At 44.9% G+C, this 18,909-nt stretch overlaps 1 protein-coding gene across 1 annotated transcript in view; it reads left to right on the top strand.

Moving 5' to 3' along the window:
• The window catches only part of LOC147639186 (stromal cell-derived factor 2-like protein), a 38,551-nt gene extending 21,951 nt beyond the window's left edge, over nucleotides 1-16,600 (top strand). Inside the window, exons 2-6 of the mRNA XM_086788176.1 lie at nucleotides 13,727-13,867; nucleotides 14,106-14,246; nucleotides 14,400-14,449; nucleotides 15,114-15,243; nucleotides 15,960-16,600. Coding sequence (XP_086644302.1) covers nucleotides 13,727-13,867; nucleotides 14,106-14,246; nucleotides 14,400-14,449; nucleotides 15,114-15,243; nucleotides 15,960-16,049 — 552 coding nt within the window. The 3' untranslated portion in view covers nucleotides 16,050-16,600. The remainder of the gene's footprint in view (nucleotides 1-13,726; nucleotides 13,868-14,105; nucleotides 14,247-14,399; nucleotides 14,450-15,113; nucleotides 15,244-15,959) is intronic.
• Nucleotides 16,601-18,909: the final 2,309 nt, after the last annotated feature.

Here is an 18,909-nt window from a genome sequence, read left to right as displayed (position 1 = left end):
ACTTCTTCTCAGAAGACTTCTCCGATGAAGCCTTCCCTTTGCCCGAGCTACGGCCTTTCGACCGTTGGCCAGTAAAGGCCTCCGAACCTCCACCCTGAGGAGGGTTCGTGAATCGTTCCTCCTGGTCCAAGACCATGGGCACAAGCTCCTCCCACGTGATGGTGCTGAGCCTGCCACTGGTAATCAACGACGAGTAGAATGTTGAGTACGAAGAGGGCAAATGTGACAGCAACGTGATGGCCATGTCCTCTGACGATATCTCCTTCCCAGCCTGAAGAACTTCCTGCTGAAGAGCCTGCAGCTTGTTAATATGCTCCCGCATCGTCGACGACTTTGGAGGGCTCATAACCCACATCTGTACTTCCAAGGAAATCCTCTTCATGGGCGATACCCTGTTGTAAAGTGAGGCCAAATGCTGCCATATACCTCTGGCCAGCGTCATGTGCTTTACATGATTGATTACCTGTGGTGTGCAGTTGAGGAAAATAAACGAACGGACCCTGGCGTTGACACGATCCCACACCTGTGTCTGGGCCTCCCGGTCCTTTTGGGTTGACGGTAACTCCCCTTCCTCTACTTCCGGCCGTGGAACACCAACAACGACGAAATCGGGAAGGTCGTAAGACTCCAAAACGGATTCCATCATCACCTTCCATATGCCGTAGTTGCTCCCGTCCAACTGACGGCCCACCGGGAACGTGGGGAGTGTTGGGATCTTCACATGTCTCTCGGCCATCTCAAACAGATCTGCCATTGCGGGGATGTACTCTGAAAAGGGTGGGTCGGTGGGAACAAAGAAGAACTAAAACCTGCAAGTGGCTGTCCAGCAAATCAGCCCGCCTTCCTCTTGCTTCTCCTCTTCCGGAACTGTCCAAAACAGTCCACCAATCAGCCACAAAACAGTCCCCCTCTTGCTTACACAAATCCCAAGACCTATCTAGAGCCTAGGGCTCTGATACCATGTCAGAATACGTAGCGGAGATGATGACCAAATCTGGGAACACAAGAGCAAAAACGCAGGAAGAAAAACAGCACAAGAGAGAGAGAGATGTAGGCGTGTAACTCTGCTCTATATACACAAGAAGATCCTGAGGAATGATACAAATAAGGTATGGGGGCTGAGGACCTATATATACCTCCCTAGAGGACAGTCGGCCAGCACTAAAGTGCCCACGACTGAAGAAAGAGGTCCCACGACTGCATAAATGCAGTCGGCCAGCAAACTGGTGCCCACGACTGATGAAAACGAGTCGGCCAGCAGCAAGAGTGCCCACGACTGATAAACACCCAGTTGGCCAGCACTGTACTGCTCTTGGCACCCTCTGGCAGCCCTCCCAAGCCTCAGAAAAAATGGGAAAAATAGGGAAAAAATACGGAGTGTGGGGAAAAATGATAAAACACCTCATAAGGGCGGGCACACCCACAACAAAGGCCCTGGTGTATAAATCTAGACAGGAGATGACTTCTAACACAACAATGATGAAATCGGCGAGGTCGTAGGACTCCAGAACAGATTCCATCATCACCTTCCATATGCCGTAGTTGCTCCCGTCCAACTGACGGTCCACCGGGAACGTGGGGAGTGTCGGGATCTTCACATGTCTCTCGGCCATCTCAAACAGATCTGCCATTGTGGGGATGTCCTCTGAAAAGGGTGGGTGGGTGGGAACAAAGAAGAACTAATACCTGCAAGTGGCTGTCCAGCAAATCAGCCCGCCTTCCTCTTGCTTCTCCTCTTCCCGAACAGTCCAAAACAGTCCACCAATCAGCCACAAAACAGTCCCCCTCTTGCTCACACAAATCCCAAGACCTATCTAGAGCCTAGGGCTCTGATACCATGTCAGAATACGCAGCGGAGATGATGACCAGATCTGGGAACACGAGCAAAAAACGCAGGCAGAAAAACAGCACAAGAGAGAGAGAGATGTAGGCGTGTAACTCTGCTCTGATATACACAAGAAGATCCTGAATATGATACAAATATGGTATGGGGGTTGGGGGCCTATTTATATGCCCCCAGATAGGCAGTCGGCCTGCTGAAAAGACCTCCACGACTGTAGCATCAGTCGGCCAGCACTGAATGAAGCCCACGACTGAGTATGCCCAGTCGGCCAGCAGCACAGGGGTCCATGACTGCTGTTGGGTCAGTCGGCCAGCTACTCAGTGCTCTTGCCAACTCAGAACTGCCTCCCAAGCCACAGAAAAAATAGGGGAAAATGGCGGGGAGTGAGGAAAAATGATAAAACACCTCATAAGGGCGGGCACACCCACAACAAAGGCCCTGGTGTATAAATCTAGACAGGAGATGACTTCTAACACCTCCTTCCACCACAGGGCTGCCACCCAAGCCACAGAAAAATAGGGAAAAATGGGGAAAATACGGGGAGTGAGGAAAAATGAGAAAACACCTACAAGGGCAGGCACACCCACAACAAAGGCCCTGGTGTCAACATAAAGACAGGAGATGACTTCTAACAGAAGCAGCTCTTTGCGTCATCCTCACAGTAGTATGAGATTTCCCAAAGTTGGAGAGAGAACTAGGAACAGAAAAGCCTCCCCTTGATGTGAGGTCTTGGGAAAATACAAGAAAAAGAGAGTTACGGGAGTGTGCACACAAGGCGCCGGGATATGACGAGATTGAAGGTGCGATCGTTGACGTAGGCCAAAAAGAGGGTGTATACTTGAATGAATAAACACAAGACTCCGGGAGTAGTGCACAAGAACAAGAGTGCCTATGGATGCTTCCACCTTAGAAAACCTGCCCTTACAAACAAGAATCCTGAAATATGCATTACAGAGGCCTTGAATTTGACAAAGAAATGTATGGAAAAGAAAGCCGCAAATCTGTGTACCTTCGTAAACAAAATGCTTGTGTGAGCTGATTTGTATCTCCCCTTTTCTCCTCCCTTTGGCTCCCAAGCAGAGTGGCCAAGTAGGTCTTACAATTGGCTGAGCGGTGCACCAAGGCGGAGCTGAGCAGGGCAGCACTGCACGCAGGTGGACAGGGAGGTGGCATCGACGTAGGCGGCAGTACTGGGCGCACCACCGGTTGAGGCAGCGAAATTGGGCGCAGGAGCCGGGCGGAGCAGGCGCCAGGCACAGGGGTGGCGGTAGGAACTGGGCAGAGGTGGCTCGGTGCTAACCATCGGTGGCGGCGGTCGGCTTTGAGACGATGGCGACAGGCTCTGGGGCAGCGGAGATGGGCGGCGCTTGGCTCTAAGAGGATGGCGGCTGCTGCGTGTGGAGGTTGTCTGGCTGCACGGAACCAACTTTGATACCACACTGTTAGCTAATGTCTAGATGCAGCCACACAATAGAGAGGAGAAGAGGGAGAGATGATAATTAACAAGAGAATCAAGACAAGATTTGAGGGGATTGTGGGAGTGGAAGATGTAGTGGAAAAGCATGAATTCATTATACAAGTAGGTCCTTTCTATAGGAGAGACCTCATTACATATTCTAAGCATATGCTAGATGTGATGCCACCACATATGCTAAATAAGATTCCACCACATATTTTAAGTATGATGCCACCACATATACCTTTTAAGAGGTTGCTCCTACACAAGACTTACACATACTAGCAGTTGTTCACACACATTGGAACCGCTTTATTTAAGGCTTACATTCAGTGCTAGTTTACTCAACCATTTAGAACTTGTTTATTCCCACATTAATCAGTATTAATATTTAACAAATGTGCATGAACATTTATTCCCACATTAATCAGTATTAATATTTAACAAATGTGCATGAACATCTTTGGGCAAGGATGGTTTCAAACTATCTGGAGCTCAACTTGCTCTGCTCATCGGGAACGGTCCTCGGGAGCTTGAGCAAAAGCTTCAATAAATGTGCTAGGCAGTCGGCTACCTACTCACCGTGCTTTTGGACAAAGCGTGTCAATTGTTGTTTTAATGCACGGTAATAGTCCACAGGAATAAATTGCTTCAAGACCGCCTTGTGGCAATCATCCCAGCAAGTAACGGAGTGGTGCCTAAGGTGGTTTTTCCACCACAAGAGGGGAGCACTTGTCAAAGTCATACACACCAAATGGAACTAAAAAACATCTGAACCACCCGTTGCTGCTAACATGGTATTCATCTTGCGGGTCCAATTGGTGACAACTTCTCCATCCATCTTCCCGTTGAACTTGGGAGAAAGCTTCAATAACTGAGTTCGTTCCTCACGAGGCATGGAGAAAGAACTCAGCAAATTGGTAGTCTCCTAGGCTCAAGTTAGTGAAGGTGAGCAGTTCAAAGAAACGGGTGGAGAGGGATTCTGCGAGGGAGACGATCGGTGATGCGAACGACGTCTCACTTGCTGACTATACATAGGTGTAGAATGACGACTGCCAGATCAGGAACAAAGCTCGTTTGGTACAGGGACCTCCATCCAAAGGAGTGAAAAACCCTCATGCGGAAAGTTTTGCCACTTCGGCAAATCCTCCTGGCCTTGCTAAGGAGGAGCCTAGATAGAAACCAAATATGTAGTGGCAGATGGCTAGGGTACCATATCCATCCAACCAAAAGTGGTTGTCAAGGCCAATTTCTGTGTCTACATGAGCAACGATTCGCTCCTCCATACGGAAAGCACTTCCATGATGAATAGCTAGAAAGAGTGACAAACAAGAGAAGGATGGTGAGGGTTGCAACCCTTTGCACAGAGGAAGGGTGGGTGGGGCAGGCAACTAGACCTACACCAAAATACTTGAAAGAACCCCAAATAGTGACTTTTTCCAAACTTGGCCTTGTTCACTCCTAGAACCTAGGGGTTCTACCCTATCCAAGCAATAAATGTACACGAGTGCTAGAAAAGGAAAAAATATTGTAGGTTGACTAGGCTCTGATACCAATTGGACACTTGTGCCTATGTTGTGCTAGGGTTTTTAGAGATAGAAATGTTACTTACACACATGGGTGTGTTCACACACACACACACACACACACACACACACACACACACACACATTCCCCCTAAGGGAAGGTTCATACACATTGCAATTTGCCACTAAACATGTTCGTGTGTGAATACATCCTAGTATTATCTTTTGTGTGATGTAGACCTTTTATTTTTGTTACTTGTATGGTCCATAGTGACAGGGGGGCGGCGGGACGCCCACGTGGGACGTGGGAACGCCGTCCCGATTAACTGCAGCTGCGTAACGGCGGCGGGACGGCATGGGGGACGGGACGGACGGGACGTGACCAGGGGACGGGCGTCCCCGCCCGGGGGGACGGGGGGATGTTGTCAGCCGGGGACGGGGGGGCGTCTGCAACGGCGCAGCGGCACAACGGCTACAAAAATCGAGCCGTTTTTTTTTTCGGGTAACGGCTACTAGCCGTTGGCGGCTGGCCGTTTGAGAGTTTGAGAGAGAGAGAGAGAGAGAGAGAGAGAGAGAGAGAGAGAGAGCTGCCATATGCTATATAATGGGCTTCCTGCTACTCCTCTTCTACTCATTGCTCAAGCCTTCCAACTTCCAAGACTTGGGTACCTCTAGGCTCTCCACCATCTCCCTCTCCTACTCAAGCTTTCCTCTCCACTATCTCCCTCTCCTACTCCACCACCTTCCTCTCCACCCTCTCCTACTAGACTACTTCAATCTTCCCTCTACCTCTTCTCCTACTCTACCCTCTAAGCTCTCTCCACCCTCTTCTACTAGACTACTTCAATCTTCCCTCTACCTCTTCTCCTACTCTACCCTCTAAGCTCTCTCCACCCTCTTCTACTAGACTACTACTAAGTTACTAACTATTCATGGCATCCTCTTCTCGTGTGGGCGGTAGGAGTAGAACGGATGGGTGGTCATGGTGGGATGAGGTCAACTTCGAGCCTCCTACTCATGCGGGGGGTGCACGTCCATGGACATGCAAGCTTTGCCCATATAAGCGTGTGGGTGGGGCCAATAGGGTGAGGGTCCATTTGTTGCATGAGCCCGGTCATGAGGTGAAATTTTGTGAGCGGGTCACACCGGAGATAAGAAAGGAGCTTCTTGCAAAGCTTGCCGCCCATCAAGCTTTGAATGCAAGCCAAAGGGTGCGTGGAGTGGATCCCAACACTTATGTCACTCCAACCCAAACATCAGGTTCTACATCGGGTAGTGGTGCATCTTCATCTACCCCACCCCTCTACCACGTCCTCCTCGTGGCACTACTCGAGGCTTCACACAAGCCGCCTTCTCAATGCCGCAACCTAGTCCACTGTCACCAATTGGCCGACCATTTGGTCCATCTCCAGTTTTTGCGTCTCGTTCACTTGAGGCCAGGCCAGTGTCTCATGTGAAGAGGCCAGTATTTTGCTGACATGGACGGGAGCCAGACTGGTGCCACCCGTGTGTTAGCAGGATGGTGTCGTATGGACGGGAGCCAGACTGGTGCCACCCGTGTATGACCTGGACTGTGTTCGACCCATGGGATTGTCACGCCATGGAAGAGCCAGTATTCGTGCCGTGTTTTGCCTATGGGACTGTCACACCATAGGGAGACTCGTGCCTGGAACTGTGTCTTACCTATGGGACTGTCACTCCATAGGAAGACCAGGTTTTTATGTTTCACGTCGTGCCAGTTTTGTGCCAACAGATATTTTGTACTTGTTCCATGAACGGGAGATATGTCCATGCTACTATTTGCACATGCACACATATTTTGCATGATTGAAACTGTTTTCGCATGACATGTATTTGTGTGTTTGCCTGCTTGACGTGTTACTTACTGAGCGGGGACGCCTGCCAGTGAGTCGTGAAGTCTGCTGTGTATTCTGACGAGTTTTGGTGCATGTGAACAGGTGGTAAGTATGTTGCACATGTTGTTTTTATTACTTTATTTCTAACCTCTTATTTTATAAGGTTAGGTGTTCACATTTATTTAAAAGTGGGCACCCCCTTTGGGCACCCACTTAGGGGCCAAGGTGGGAAGCCCCACTTTAAGTGAGTGTGGGGGTGGGCATGGTCACCTACCCACACTAGTCCCCCCATATGCATGCGTGGAATTCACTAGAGAAGACTACACCTTAATTTTTATTAAAAAAAAGGCTCCTTCCTTCAAGCGTCATTATCATCGCTTCCACTCTTGCACGTGAGAACAAACCCGGCGATCACCTTCTTGCGTTGAGAAAACCGGCGACCATCTTCACTTCGCTTGCTTTTCCCAGGCGGCTGGCTGCCTTCCCTGCACAACGACCGCTTCTGTTTCCTCTGCTGCTGGCTGCGCCTCCTCTTCTACTGGCGGCTAGTGTTGACTGCAGGTGCGCTTCACACATATAAGCATTGCTGCAGGCGGCCACCTCCATACAGCATACGCTGCTCTCTGCAGGCGAATCCCTTGGACCTGCAGGCTGCGTGTTTTCACCAGCAAACTGCCCTTTCTTTCCTCTCCAACAGGCGGCTATCTTCCCCTGTACAGCAACCGTACCTTAATAGTCAGGCGGCTGTGCACTACTACCTGACGGCTGCAGCACCTACTGTTGGTGGCTGCGCATGTTCTCTCCAACAACCTGCACTTCCACCTCACAGGCTGCTGTCCCTCTCATGCAAGCAGCGTTCTAGCTTCAGCAGGCGGCTGTCCACCGAGTGTGTGTGCACTCCCGCAAACGATACTCTATAGGCCGGTGGCTGCAAGTTGCCATCTCTTCTCCACTGGCGTTCTACAAGGGGACTTCGCATCTCCTGGGTGGCTTCATCATACCACGAGTATTGGTTTTCTATCAACCATCTACAAGTAAAGTGAATTTCAGATTTCAGTAAAGTATTTTATGTTTAAATCTGATAAGGGATTCATCCCGCTCGGCCAACACCCGTTCGATGCCGGGTTGTCCAAGCTCTATTGGAGAACCTCGGTCCAAAGGTGCTGAGATCGGGAGAGCCAGGCGTTAGTACGAGAGCGCTTGTTTGTGCGTGGTCTCGGAACAGCAGTGAGGCGCTCTCCGCGGAGTCCAGTGAAAGCACAGGACCGTAGAGATTGGACCACACTAGTGGTCGTACTGCTTCAAGCTTCTACATCGAAATTCGACTTCGAGCCTATTTGTTTGGTACTGTTTTCATATGTACATGGACATCATCTGGTTCTTGGAACCCATGGAGCATTGTATTCATTAAATACTCCCAATAAATATATCATATGTTGAGGGGGGGGTCGGCCCGTTCCGGCCCCAGTGCTGGTGTCCATCTTTCCATTTCATTTCATTTAATTTCAAGTTGTATTAAGTTGTCCATTTCAAATTTGTGGTTTTAAAGTTGTGCTATTAAGCGTGTGGGTGTCCAACGGAGTCTTTCCCACTTGACGGGATCGGTTTCATCCACCCTCTCTCTCTCGTCGGCAAAGTACTCTTGAGGAGAGTTGGGATCCCAAAAAGGAGGAGGAGGTTGATGCCGCGGTGGCCCGCTTCTTTTTTCATGACCACATTGCTTTTCGTGTGGCACGGTTCGTATTTCACTCACATGATTTCATCATCATGTCTCACGAGTCACGATTCACGGGTCACCATTTTGCCATTCTAATTACTTACCCTCTTTTTTTTTGAAATGATAAATAGGTCCGACTACTTCAAAACGATGGTGAAGAAGATTGGCGAGTACGGTCCTCACTACACACCTCCATCCTCCGAAACCTTGCGGACCACTATGCTTGACAAGGAGAAACGCCTTGTTGAGCAAGCGGCGGCAAACACAAAGAGACAACGGGCTCGCAATGGAGTCTCTTTGATTGCAGACGGATGGAGTGACACGCGGAAAAGGTCTATCCATGGCCTTGTGGCATACTCACGGGGGGAGATGTACTTTGTCTCCTCACATGATGCTTCAGGGACGGGAAAGAGTGCGGATGTACTTGCTGCTGAGTGGAGTAGTGCTGTCGAGATTATCGGCCCCGAATGTGTGATCGGTTTCGTCACGGATGGTGAGGCGACAAATAGGGCAACGGGAGCTATTCTTGAGAGTATGTATCCTCAAATCACCGTCTCTTTTTGCATGGCACATTGTCTCAATAATCTTTTGAAAGATATTGGGAAATTGTCATGGATTGAATCGGTGATTGATGATGCATGTGCAATTGTGACCTTCATCAACAATCACACATACCTTCGATCCGAGTTTGGGAAGAGGTCCACAAAGATCCTTCTCAAGTACTCGGACACTCGCTTTGCATACAACTTTCTTATGTTGCATCGCTTGAAGGATTGTCAGGGTGCCGTGCGGCAACTATTCATCAGTGATGAGTTTTGCTCCTCATCTTTTGCACGTACACAGTTAGGGATTTCATGCAAGAAAAAGGTCGACGATGCTGATTTTTGGGAGGACCTCAAGCGCACTGACGCCATGGTGCATCCCATTGTCCACTTGCTCAGGATTGTTGATGCTATGCAGCCATCGGCAAAGTATATGAAGCCATGGACCAGATGATAGAGAGTCTTGAGAAGCTTGAGCCAGACGTAGATAGATATGAGGAGATCCACTCGCTTTGTGTGGCGAGATGGAGCTCATATTCCTCTCCTTTACATGCAGCTGCTTTTATGGTGGACCCAGAATTTCAGGGAAAAGGGCAGGAGGGTGATAAAGAGGTGAGCAACGGTTGGAGACTCATCTTGGATTGCCTCACGCCGAATGCAGAAATCAGGCGCAAAATTAGAGACCAGCTCTCTAATTACAGGGCATTTCAAGGCTCATATGGATGTGTTGATGCGTAGCAGGACAGATTCAAGGTTGGTGCAGCGTTATGGTGGGAGGACTTCGGATCAGATGGACCAGAGCTACAACAGTTGGCGATCCGGATCTTGAGCCAGTCCGTTAGCTCTTCTTGCCTAGAGCAATTATGGTCCTCCTACAGTCACATTTCATCAAAGAAAAGAAATCGGCTTGGGGTGAAAAGAGCTAATGATCTTGTCTTCATTAGTGGAAACTTGCGCATGCTTGGCAAGAGTGCAAGATGCAATGCCGATACTTTTACACAGTGGGAGATGGAACAAGAGGAGGCAGCTACAACTATTGCATAGGAGGGTGGGACAGATGGTTCTCATCATGAGCCTTCATCGGATGACACAACCCCCATCCACACTTCACGCACTCATGATCATGAGGCTAGCACCTCTCTTATTGGGAGCGTAGAGTATGAGAGCGAGTGACTTATATTTTGTATCGCCTAGGTCCCAACATCTTTTGAGTATATCTATTTAATGTTATCAACTTTAAAGTCTTTCTTTTCCGACTTTGCAAGTCTTGACTCTTGACTCTTGACTCTTGCACCTCGTAGCGTAATTTAATTTTAAATGTAATGTGTATCATGATTCATAACTTTTGGGGTTAGAAAGCTTGTTGTTATTGATTGATTAATCTTGATTCTTTACTCCTCTAAAATTAACAATTTTGAGTGCCGTCCCCACCCCCCGTCCCCGTTCCCTACCTTTAGCCGTCCCCGTCCCCGTCCCCGTCCCCTGGTAACTATGGTAGGGTCCTCACGACCTTATCTTTTGTACTTCAAAGCCACCTCAGCCATCTTTTGCCAGCGGCTCCACTCTATAGGGCAGCTCTGGGCACACTACTTCAGGCAATTCCACCACCTCTAGCAGCAGAGCAGCAGTAGCAACAACAAATCTATTGGGCCTCTAGCTTACAGAGAGAGTTCAAGACAAAGAGATTTTGCATGAGACACAGTTTGGGGTAATATCAACATTCAGTTCATATTCGAGAAGGGGCGCTTGAAAAAAGCAGAATGGGTGTTTTTTTTGGAAAACAAAGCTAGAGGTTGACTCCTTTGTTTAAGAATGGGACAAAAGTGCTAGGAGGCAGATTTCGCAACCCTCCTCTTGTACATGGAACGTGGGTAAGTTTTTTCCTTGCCAATATTCTTAGATTCTCATCCGTAAAATGTGTTTGTTCCTCTAGCTTTTTTGTGATTTCTAGAATCAGCATGTATTTTATTATGACGTTGTAGCAATAGAAAGATCCCTTTTGAGAATAAGATAGGCACTTGGTCACGATAGGAGCCCTTTTTACTGTGGCACCTTATTTCACATCTTAGGCATGTGTGGGTGAGAAGGAGCAAGACACAGGGGGAAAGCAGGAATTGGCTGACATTATGTTTTTATAGCATAGGCCAATGGGGAAGTTTCTATAGGATATAATATGCTTCCCTGCCCCACCACACCCTCACCACAGCGTGCAAGGTGTTAATCCTTCCCCGTCATATTCTATGGGGTTGTAACAAAACTATTGTCTGTATTGCATACAATAAAGAAGTAGTACGATTGAAATTCAAGTACAAAGGATATGGGCTGATTGAAAACGTCAATTGTAGCCATGTGACCTATTGCACACTCATGGCTAGGACTTTGTCTATAGAGAAATGCTCTATGATGTCCAATATATGTATATATGTGCATCACTAGTGCTGGTCAGCCAGCAAATATGCTGTCCGATGTCCTGCCACATCATCGCTGTCATGTGGCACCTGTGTTGTCTGAGTGCTCCCGCATTCCAGGTGTAGACATGATGTCTCGGGAATACTGTACTCTGGATCTGGGCATGGACTGAAGTCCCCAAGCTTGCCAAATCCAACCTACTAGTTGGCATAAACATAAGTCCCTTGCCACTTGGAGGTGTCATGTCCTCACTAAGGAGCTTGTCCCTAGGTCCCAAACTTGTCTAGAGGTAGAGAATGCCCAAATAGTGACAACATGTACACAAGTACTTGTATATATACACAAAGTACTGGCAAACTTGAGCCTTTATGGATTGCAGCTAATTTGCACATGCATGTAAATGTGTTTTTGGTATACATACTTTTGAACTTCAGCCGGTTGAGCGCACATCAAAATACATACATACATGCATGCATCATTTGGGAAACTGGGAAACAGAAATGGTAAGTTTTAGTATGCTGAAACAGGAAACACCTTGTCAGCATGGGGGTGAGGGGGCCTAGAAGGAGTGGAGGTTGTAGAAATATGATAGGTTTCTTTTTGGATGATGTGCAGTATAAGATGCTGCCCCAAGCAAAGAAGCATAGGATCCATTCTCTGTGGATGAAGGAAATTTAAAAGGTGTGGTTGTTGCTATGGAGAATGGACCCGTATTATCCTTGACAGGTGTGGCAGTGGCTGCTGTACTGCAAGTTCTTGAGGTAGCATGAGCAACCTTGCCTTGCCTGTGGAGTAGGGTGGTAAAGGTGAATGTGAAGCCTCTTGCTCCAGCCTTGCTTGCTCTGGAGGTAAGATGCTTCGGCATTTGACCCATCCCAAGCAAATGTGTTATCACTCAATTGGGGTTGTCCCCCTCCCCAAACCATACAGTTTGCACTTGAATCTCTTAGCCACCCCTCTTACTACTGTATTTGCACACAATGTCAACCTGCTGCCACCAATAGTTGCGTTAGTTGAACTCTCTCTCCTGCTCTCTTTCAAGATATGCTTGTGCCATAGCTTCTGAAAATGCAGGAAGAAAGGTTGAAATTTGAATAGAGAAGAAAGAGGAAAATGCAGGAGAAGAAAAATGCAGCAACCGGGGAAATTTCAATTTGGGGGGAAATCAGGGAAAACAAGATGGAAAATCAGAACAAGCGAATGTGAAAACACAGTTTTCGGGAGAAATTACAGAAATCAGGGATAATTTCAAAAAATTGTGGGAAATTACAGAAAAAATGGTGAAACTAGATAAAGCAAAATGTAGAATGTGTAATTTTTTGGGTGAAAATGAAAATTTGTGGCTTAATAGAGAAATTAATGGAAAAACCTGCAAAATTAGGGGAAATGTTTAAGTTGCTGAGCTTTTTTCTGTTTGGGTTCTTTTTTTGGGACATGGCTCTTAGTAACCTGCTATGGTCTACTTGAAAATGCTTCAAGCCTTTTAGCTCAAAATCTGATAATTATGTAATCTTCTCTAGTTTATACAGTTTTTTCAAAATTTTCCCCAAAAAATAGGGGAAAAGGGTACTCTTTATGGGACATGTACAAAAGCTGCATGTACCGGCGCATGTACACTGATACATGCTGTATGGATGTGGCTGTGACTACTGGGGGGCACCCTTTCTGCAGGGTTCAAGGATGATTGCGCGGGTGACGTGATAGATTTGGGGATTTGTATGTGTTTTTTTTAATGCTCAACCTTAAGAGCTGGAATGGTCCCTTTCCGTCCAGGAAAGGTTTCTCTGTGCCAGTTCCTGCCATTTCCAAGTTTGGGAAAGGGCAGGACAACCAAATGTGTTTCGGGCAGGTTTTGATAAATGATAGGCTCAGCTTAGTTTGATACTTGCTCAAATTAAAAAGAATCCTCCTTTAATTGATGGGACAAGGAAAAATACTTTTCTCAAAAAATTCAAGTTCTAGTTATAAAATTAAATTAAAGTATGAATAACATTCTTGTTCAAAATTACAATTTCCTCTTCATTTTATGGTAAAAATTATTTCCCAAACACTGATTTTGGCATGGGAAACAGTGTTTCACCATCAAAGTCTGCCATTCTTGGATTTCCAGCAGGCGCGCGCGCACACATGCACATGCACATGCACACACACACACACACACACACACACACACATGCACATGCACATGCACATGCACATGTACATGTACACACATACATACATTGCAGTTTATCCAAAAAAGTACAGATAAACATACATAAGCATACATGCATATGTATACATGTATGCTATATGCATGTTATAAATGTCCAAAAAATGAAATTTTGCATATGCTATAAATGTCCAAGAATGCTTATGCATGTTCATTGATGTCCAGGTGACTTTCGGAACTGTCCTAAAACTGATGCATGAGCACACTAAATATCGACTACATTCACATGATGTACCATATGGATCAGGCAGTGGTCAACAGTCGGTAACAGGTTTTGCAGGAGTGGAAGACTCAAATAGTTATTGGGTGTGTAAGACTGCATGTTTCATATTTATCATCCATGTTGTTCTAATAAGCTCTTCAAAGAGTAATATGATTATTTGGCCACTCAATTAGAGCATTCCTGTGTTTGATCCTCAAGTATAAGAGCATTCCTGTGTTTGATCCTCAAGTATAAGACACCTTTCCCTGGCTTCGGTTCAGTCCTTGCATTGATTATGCTGCTGTAAAAAGGGTTTCTGATTGAAGGGATGTGCTTTGCTAGATTGTCAAAGCCCCAGAGGATTCCCCAGTTCAACAAGGCGACACAATTTCTGATGGGTCATTCATCAAGTTGCAGCACATGAGGACACGCAAATGGTTGCACAGTCATCTGCACCAGTCGCCCATTTCAGGGAATGCTGAGGTAAGTTTTCCCTTATAAACCCTTGTTCTTTGTATGGTTCATTGCAGTGTATGGCCTGCATGTGTGAAATTCTGGGAAGGGGTGGGGGGTGGCGTTGTATTTTGAAGTACTTGCCTTTCCTTCTAAAGTTATGTGGGGTTATACTTGTGTCAGGTGAGCTGTTTTGGAGGAGATGATCAAACTGACACGGGAGATCTGTGGATGTAATTTTCATGGCTGCTCTAGTTTTTTGAGTCAAAATTGAAGTTTATATTGTGTTAATTCTTTCTGGTGTATATGCCCTATCAACTACCTTTTTGTTGTAAGAATTCTTTCTATTTGTTATGATCCTTAGTGCTAGGCTTCATTATGGCTGAGTCTGCCCTGTATCTCCGGAGTTCTGACAGAAACTCAGTACACAGACCTTTGTATGAACGTATGCTCTTATGTGTGTGTGTGTGTGTGTGTGTGTGTGTGTGTGTGTGTATGTGTGTGTATGGGAGCATATGTTGATACCAAGTTCTACACCCCCTATTGGGCACTGATGACGTTAGTGGGGATGTCGTAGTATCTAGTCCATACTATGCATGATGGAGTTGATGGTTTATTATCTTGTGGATGACTACCATGAGGTTATAAATTGCACTTCCTTATAAGGTGAATTTGGGCATGTTCTTGGATTCATCTCTCTCTCTCTCTCTCTCTCTCTCTCTCTCTCTCTCTATATATATATATATATATATATATATATATATATATATATATATATATATATATATATATATGTATGTATGTATGTATGTATGTATGTATGTATGTATGTATGTATGTATATGTAGTTTAAACTCATGCCTCCTATAAACTTTCCAAATTTTATATCTAATTCAGATTGGAGATTGAAGGCAAGGGCAAGGTTTGGATGAGGGATCAAAAAGTTAGATTACGACACATTGATACAGGCGTTTTCCTCCACAGTCACGACAGAAAATACCAACGGATAGCAGGTGGTCAACAGGAGGTAGGTCCACTCTCCGTCATGGTGTTCATGCTTATACTTTTCAGCAAATAGGTTTCTCACAAGTAATCATTCACTCTCATCTAGTGATTGCTAGTCATTGTGCCAGTATAAACATTGCTAATCATCTGATGGAGCATGGTTGCATTGTTTTATATCGTATAACAAAGTGAAGGTTATTGATTACATGACATGTTTTTATATCGTATAACAAAGTGAAGGTTATTGATTACATGACATGTTAGCATTAATAAATATATAATCTATGTAATTACAATCGGTGGAGAGGCACTATTTCCCTGTGTGCCGCATGTCAGCCCTCTCTTCCCAGTGAGGTGGCTGCTCGCACTTGCCTTGAACAGCGGTATATTTCATTGCATACTGGCTTTGTGCATCTTTTTGGAAGAAACAATGTTGTGGATCTTTTAAATTGTGTCTGAGTAGAAGTTTCTTTAATTATGTGACGTATCAAAATTGATGCATCTTGTGGGCCCTGCCTGAGTGGCCCTGTCGCTGTCGAGCGCGTAGTTTGGGGGGGATCCGAACGGGGACACCTAGATACACAATACGTAACCTACAACGAAAAGAAAAATATCACGTATCTTATGTGTTTGATTTTAAAGGGGCCATTATGATTGATTGTAGGTGAAGCTTAGATAGGTGGCTTGTAAAAGTTTAGGTGTGCCATTCATGGTGTTGCATTTCTTTGGCACCTACAGGTATGCGGGTTTGCAAAGAGGTCAGCTGACAATATATGGATTGCTGCTGAAGGAGTTTATTTACCTGCAAATAAGAAGGCCACATCATAAGCTATGTAGGGATCTCTTTTACAAAGAAAGTCGATTCAAAAGTGTCCTTTAAATGCACATATAAAGGGCTTTGGGTCCATCGAATGAGGAAAAAATCCCTCAAACTTTCACATTACTTTACAGACCAAAGTCAGTGCTCTGGCCTCTAAATAGTTTGAGAATCAGACTGGTTTCTTTGCATGATAGATGGTTGTTAAAGATTTCGCCTGGATCTGTGTTTGAATGTTAGCTAGACACACTAGCAATCAGAGTAAAGACTGAGACTTCAAAGATACCTTGACATTCTTTTTGAGCCTGAAGAGAAACATTTTCCACTCGATAAGTAAATTCTTGACTTGTAAAAATATGGAGAAGTCATTCTATTTGGCAAGGAGTTTAGTGTGTAGGCATCATGTAAGCTGGATTTGTAGGGCATATATATCGCTAGTTATGTTAGCAGTTTTGAGTAACAACTTGCATGGTGTCAACTGATTACCTTGTAAACGTTATTAATGGGCTTCTCAAAAAAGCAAGATCAAAAAAGCAAGAAGATGAGTATCTGTTCGGTGATGCATATTTGCCTTGTTGATGACCTCCAAACACGTGAACATCGCATTTAAACATCGTATTCCTTGTTTTTTGAAGAAACAAGAGATGATTCTCTTATTCAATGGTGCTTACATGTGAACATTGTGACATTAAGCACAACCATTTGCATGTAAACGTGGTGCTTACATGTTAACATGGCGAATGAAAGAAATGTCACGTTGGACTGCGGCTAAAACATGAAAGCCATGTTGTGTTGCTTTGGTGATTGGTCCAGGTGGTGCAAAATTTGCCAATGCAAAGAGCAAAATGATGTGCCAACAAGCTTGAATGGGGAAAACATTTTTTTAAAGGTGGTAATGATTTGTTTAAGGCCAATAAATGTGAGTGCTTTAGATGCAAAGTGGGAAAGCCAAAGCAGCATGTAGCTAATGCTGAATGTCTTCAGCAAATGCGCAAGATACTTGAACTTTGATTGGCCCTCTGCCCTTGAAGGAGAAAGGGCATTCCGAGTTCTAGAGAAATGATTAGGATGGTTTTGCGACTTTGAATAGTAACAATGACAAATGTTCTCTCTCTCTCTCTCTCTCTCTCTCACACACACACACACACACACACACACACACATACACACACACACACATATAAATGATAAGGATGATTTTGCGACTTTGAATAGTAACAATGACAAATGTTCTTCCCCTCTCTCTCTCTCTCTCTCTCACACACACACACACACACACACACACACACACACACACATATAGAGAGAGAGAGTATATGTATATGTATGTATGTATGTATATATAACAAAAGAATTCAATATGAAAAGAGAGATCTCTTTTATTAAATTTAATGATATTTGAATTGGTACGGATATTGCCTTTTTAAAACTTGTCAAGAGGCTCAATGCTACAATGTTAGTGGCATAAAGCTTTGACCTCTTATTCTCTCTCTAATTGTAAGGCTACATTGTTTTCCATCATGGAACATGCTTTTTTGTGTTTATTGTTTTGGATGTGTGTTAAACTTTGATTGTTTTTTTTCCAAATTTGTCAACCACATGTTGAAATGTGTATTTTCACTTATGCGTGCCTTGAAAATATGAAGCAAGGATTCCATTTGTTTGAATGGCAATTTTATTACATCTACACCTCAAGCACCATCATTATGCAAGGTAGCCTTGGTATGTTTTGAAGATCCTTTACTCCTCATAATACCATGTGTAATCATCTAAGCTGTGAGAATTTTTTTTCTTCATAGAAGAACACTAAAAGCTCTCGGTACGTGCATGCGTGCACGTGCATGTCCAAAATCACAGGAGCGTGTTCATAGTAGTTGGGCTAGAGTAAGTTCATCTCTGCTTTTCTATTACAATACTTCATGTTTGTGAGCTTTGCTCTCACGTCTGTCTAAGCTCTCTCTCTCTCTCTCTCTCTCTCTCTCACACACACACACACACACACACACACACACACACACATATCACCACTCATATCTCACATCTATTTTGCACGAATTCGCTCGAGTCAACTTCCCACACACTCTTTGCTCCATTGCCAAACCCCTAATGGGATCACAACCTTAAAACGGGTGGTTTGATGATGAATGAAGACTTCACTTCATTTGGGAAAAGGAGTTCGGATGTATTTTTGCATGCTAAATGCAGAGAGATTTTCATTGGCTGACCCATCCGAAAAGCGTGCATTCTTGGCGAAGCATGAGTTGGAATTACACCAACTCTTTTTGAGTGCATACACCTGAGACACATGGCGCCTTTTGGAGGAAAGAAAGACTCCACACCCATTATACCCTGCATGTATAGTATGCTTGACACTTGTCTTCATCATTGCCTCTTGCTTTTTATATTGCGAGTTGCAAAAATGAGGTTGAGTTGCAATTTAAGTAGCGAACTGGGTCTTAGTCAATATATATTCACGGTATAGGTCAATATTCAGGGTATGAATAGAATATTGTGACTCCATCCAATGAAGATACATCCTAGCAGTAAGGTGTTGAAGTCCCATGCAAGAGGTGTTGGATTCAAAACGTGCTAGTTGTTGATGGCGGCACGGAAGCACATGCACACGAGCACAAAAGACCCCAAATTAAAAAAAAAGAATATTGTGACTCCTCATGGCTTGGAAAAGATGGTGATTATTGTTGGCTTTCACATCACAATGACATTGCCTATGACTTACAACACATAAAATGCCAAAATGACATATGACTCATAACACTTTAAGAAATTATTGATTATGATACACACATGAAACTAAGTGTAACTTGCAAACGAATAGAGTCAAGGAACAATATTATATTATTGTAAAATTAT

The sequence above is a fragment of the Cibotium barometz genome, chromosome 4 (genome assembly GCF_041138505.1).
Source record: "Cibotium barometz isolate CiBa-2024 chromosome 4, ASM4113850v1, whole genome shotgun sequence".
Taxonomy (NCBI): domain Eukaryota; kingdom Viridiplantae; phylum Streptophyta; class Polypodiopsida; order Cyatheales; family Cibotiaceae; genus Cibotium; species Cibotium barometz.
This window is presented reverse-complemented; position numbering and strand designations above follow the sequence as displayed.